The 4829-nt window shown below is 50.7% G+C and overlaps 1 protein-coding gene across 1 annotated transcript in view; it reads right to left on the bottom strand.

Moving 5' to 3' along the window:
- Positions 1 to 905: 905 nt before the first annotated feature.
- TMCO1 (transmembrane and coiled-coil domains 1) overlaps positions 906 to 4829 on the bottom strand; it is a 27675-nt gene continuing 23751 nt past the window's right edge. The window contains exon 7 of the mRNA XM_019501877.1: positions 906 to 1416. Within this exon, the coding sequence (XP_019357422.1) occupies positions 1318 to 1416 (99 nt within the window). The 3' untranslated portion in view covers positions 906 to 1317. The remainder of the gene's footprint in view (positions 1417 to 4829) is intronic.

Genomic DNA, 4829 nt, shown 5'->3' with positions numbered 1-4829 from the left:
AGCTGGAACCAACTTCCAAGGGAAGTGGTGCTGGCCCCTACCCTGGGGGTCTTTAAGAAGAGGCTGGATGCCTACCTGGCTGGACTCATTTGAGTCCCGTTTCTTGTTTTGGGGTTTTGTTGTTCTCCCGCCCTGGCGGGGGGTCAGGCTAGAAGATCTACTAGGTCCCTTCCGACCCTAAATCTATGAATCTATGAATGTTCAAGTCTACCCTCTGCCATCTGCCTCACTCCCAAGCAAACTGAGCTCTAGCTCTTAAAACTAAACAAGGTAACTACTTAACAATGGAAATAGGAAACAAAGGAACACAGGAAATGAACCAAGATCTGAAGACTAAAGGTGACTGAAGTTAGAAGCCTTCAAGACATACAAAAACTGATCGCCACTTAGTTCAGAAGTGCAGTAAATGGCACAGCAGCCTTCCCCCACGTGTGCAAACAATAACCCCAAGGCACTAACAGATAAATTCACAGTTGGTAGCACTAGCATACAAGTCAGGCCCTGTAATAATAGCTTAACTCAAGGTAAGTCTAAAGGTCAAGTTTGTTTTAAGATATGATTAAAACTAAATAGATTCCAACTCAGTAGGCAGCTAGAGTGCAGGCACTGTAACACTACGAGAACCAGCGCCAGCCTGAACAAGTCAGAGGAACTGTAGAGTGAATGAATATTCAATGGTACAATATCAGAAACCTCCAACTGCAGCATGACACTGTGGTTTGGCTTACTGTACCTTCAGGAATTGTGACCAATGAGGAAACCTACTCCAGCCCAAACTCTGCATTTTCTCCCCGCATTACTGTGAACTAAACATACCTATTAATCCCACATAAAGACTCAAAACAGACAGACTGGCTAGAGCTCATAATGGAATGGGGACATTATTGTAATACAACTGGCCACAGCTTTCCAGGATGTTTATTTTAATATCGGATCATCCTGAGTTAGCTTCCATATTTATAGATTCAAAAAAGTCTTATGCTTCTTGCAGGCTTTTTATTAAAGCAAAGTAGGTCCACTGCTCCTGTAACAGTACTAGGTGACTATTTTAAAATGCACCATCCCCTAACCATTTATTTCTCAGACACAAGAAACAAACATCTGCCCAGACCCTTGATTCAAAGCTGATAGTCAAAAACAGCTGTCTGTAGAATACTCCAGATGTACGAGACACTTCTGTGGTTCTGGTAACTATCCCAAAGGTTACTGTGGCTGCATAGAAAGCAAGCTGTGGAGTCTGATCTTGTTACAAACCGAAGACAGTCTGGTTTAGATGTTGAGATCAACAGGAACTGCAGTGAGTTGCATAACTGCACTTTAAGAGAATTTCCCAGCCTGAGGAGGGGGGCCAAGGAAGCCCCCTGCCTGCTTTGTGGCAGCTCGAGAAGGAGCAAGGCCAAGCATCTTCTGAATGTTCTGTGTAAATGGGGGAAAGAAAGACAAGGGGGAGAGGGAGAGAGAGAGAGAGAGACGTATATTACTAAAATGTCATATGATTGAAAGAGCTGGCTGAACAGTGGCAACACTTATCAACAACACCAAAGATCTCCCACCATCTTCCCACATCGTTTACTTAAGGCAGGGGCAGGCAAAATATGGCCCATGGGCCAGATCTGTCCTACCAGGCAATTTCATCTGGCCTGTGGGCACCCACCGACTGTACCCCACCCAGCCCCCTTGCCTTGCTCCCACCCTTGTCCACAGAAAGACCAGGCCCAGCCAGCACAGCTTCTGGGAAGGGCTGCTGCTGCCACTGGTGCAGCTGCCGGGGAACCTGCTTGGCTTCCCTGGCATCCAGCAGCTCCATCTCTCAGCTGCAGCATTCGCTCCAAGCAGCAGGTAGGGAGGTGGTAAGGGGAGAGGGAGAGGGAGGGGGAGCTGTAGCTGGGCAGAAGCACAGAGCATGAGGCTGACAGGAGCGTGAAGTGGGCAGGGTGTGGAATTATGGGGACTCCCCCCCCCCATGGCACAAAGCCCCTGCTGCTGGTGGAAACAGCAGGTGGCAGGTGCTCAGGGTCTGTGCAAGCGCTGCCACTCTAGCCAGGCCGGCCCGCCTCTATCATGCAGGGCTCCTCACGGTGCACATGCAGCTCCTGGCACTCGCGCACCACTGGGGGAAGCCCCGCATGATGGAGCCAGCTGCCTTCCCCACCCCCGTCGTGCAGGTGTTGGGACTCCGCTGGGAAGCAGGGGGCAGGGCTCCCCTCCACTTCCGCCAGTCCCAGGACCTGCATAGTGGGGGGGCAAGGAAGGCAGCTGGGTCTATCGCACAGGGCTTCCCTTGGTGGCACAGGGAGCTGCACATGCACCGCAGGGAGCACCATGTGATAAAGGGGAGCCAGTCTGGCTGCACTCCTTGCCACCATGTGCAGCACTGGCTGGAGTCACGCGTCACCAGGTGGCAGCGCCTGCACAGGCCGTGAGCGCCCCTGCCTGCTGCTGTTGGCAGTGGGGGCTGTGCACTGGGGGGGGGGCCCATACCTCCCCACCCTCCCTCACACCCCACAAACCCACACTCTACCCCCACAACCCCCCCCACATATACACCTACCTCAACATATCCAACCTCCCACACACAGCCACACCCTCACAAACTCCACCCCAACCACACCCCACCATACACACACATCCATCTCCAACCCCATACACCCCCCCAAACAACATACAAGAGTAAAACTTTATTTTTGAGTTATTCTGCGATCATCTCTATATATAATACACAAACACAACAAAAATATTTTTTGTAATAAAATTAAAATAAGTTATAGTAGGTGTTTGACTTTTAGTTAGAGGTGCACCGATACATCGGTCCATATTATATTGGCACCAATAAAAGGAAAATTGACTTTACTGGCAATCAGCCTTTTTTGGTTGATGTGGCCAATAAAGTTGCCGATGAGTGTCATGTGCATGCATGCAGCCGCAACAGCCATGAGTGCAGCCTGGCAGTGTGGAGAGCAGCATCTGGCCAGTAAGTCTGTGGGGGAGAAGGGGGAGGCAGATCGAAGCCCTGCAGTGAGGAAGGGAGTGGGGCTGGGGCTGGGGCAGGAGCTGCACAGCTGGGGCAGCACAGGACATAGCTGCGGCTCATCTAGGGGGCGTGGGGGGGCAACTTCTGCCACTGAGCACACCCTGATTCATGTGCAGGACAAGGGTAGACCGCCACTGTGTGCTCAGGGCTGGAGGCTGCGCCAGTCTCTTTCTGGCAGGGGGGCCTGGGCCCAGGCTGCACTTGGGGCAGATGATGGTGGCACTAGGAGTGGGGGTTACAACAAGTTTTGGGGTGGCTGTATCCCCTCCCCCCCATAAACCCACTTCCCAGTGCTGCCACCACCTGCCCGCCCGAGTACAGCCTGGGCCCACACTCCACTGCCGGGAAGAGGCTGGCAGCCTCTGACCCTGAGTGTGCAGTGGGCAGCCCACCCTCACGTCATGCACAGATCTACAGAGCACATGCCCCCTATGCCGAGATGTGCGCAACAGCAAGAGCCATGCATCCCCTCCCTAACCTCCCCGACAAGCCATGGCTCCATCCCGCCCCAGCTGTGCAGCGTCTGCCCCTGCCCCTGCTCCAGCCCCTCTATCACCACAGGGAACTGTCAAAGGGTGAGGCTAACACTGCAGCCCTTAACAACTCAGCAAAACTCATTAAGTGGCCCTCCAGCCAAAATGATTGCCCACCCCTGGGTTAGGTGTGTGATATACCTGTATTCAGGCACAAAGGCCAGGAAACAATATAACCAAGCCAGTCAAGTCTACTTATGCAACACTCAAATCTGCAGTGCGTTTCCCTACCGAACTTCTTATTGCTAAAGAAACATTTCAATTTAGGACTGTGGTTCAGTTCCCTCTTCAGCTATATAACCCATTAAACCAGTGGACAGGGACAGGATTCTCGTTGCTGACAGTAGGTATTGCATGTTTTGTTTTCTATGCGTAAGCTTTTAAAATTCTCTTTACAATTCCACTTTAAGGCACATGTAGGTGACTGCTCACAGGCACAACAGCAGACCTGCTTTACTGTTTCACATTCCTGAAACCAGTGTCAAGAGAAGGTCTCCTTGCACCTGAGGATCTGCAAACCAGAAAGAAAGGGTCTGACATAACACAATTAGAACTGGGGCAGTGACTTGGCAAGCAGAAAAAGCTGTTGGGCTCAAACCAGAAATCTGGGTATGAACTAAGGACACAGACAGGAACAGGGCAGTATAAACAAGAAAAAACAGTGCAGAAATGGAAACCTAGTAACAAGAAATTTCCTCTTCTGCATTTCTGCTTGTCTGCTGCATTTAAGTATTTGAACACCTTGGTTCAATGCAAACACGCTCATGTCTGTGGAACATGAAGGGTGAAAAAACATATCAAGAAACTACATCCACAAATTCATTTAAGACCTACAGCAAAACTCCAAGTTTCAAGGTTTTATGCAAAGCGCTGTTAAAGAAAAGCTACTCAATTTCTTTAGTCACAACACCAGATTGTTGTAGGAGCATGGACTGAAGCAAAGGGCTGCCTCAGTGCAGTGGAGGAGAGACAGGAATGCCTGAACATGCACAGAGCAAGAGAGAACAAAAGGACTGCATAACCTCCCCCCCCCCACCAGCCCCACTCCCATCCCTACCATGGCTCAGCCCCATGTATTCCAGCTGCTCAGGAAACTCTGACTGCTGGGAGGAGGGATGAGCCTTTTCAGAAGTCTGTCAGGTAGGAACTTTATAGATTCTGACTTTTTCTGCTGAGAAATGAAACCCATGGGGAATCCCCCGCCACACCACCAGTGCTACTAACTCAACTCTGCACAGCCCTCATCTCCTGTTGATTTCTAAAGG

The sequence above is a fragment of the Gavialis gangeticus genome, unplaced genomic scaffold, assembly GCF_001723915.1.
Source record: "Gavialis gangeticus isolate Ggan-Ray unplaced genomic scaffold, GavGan_comp1, whole genome shotgun sequence".
Lineage (NCBI taxonomy): Eukaryota > Metazoa > Chordata > Crocodylia > Gavialidae > Gavialis > Gavialis gangeticus.
The sequence above is the reverse complement of the archived record's forward strand: the minus strand, read 5'-3'. Positions and strand labels throughout refer to the sequence as shown.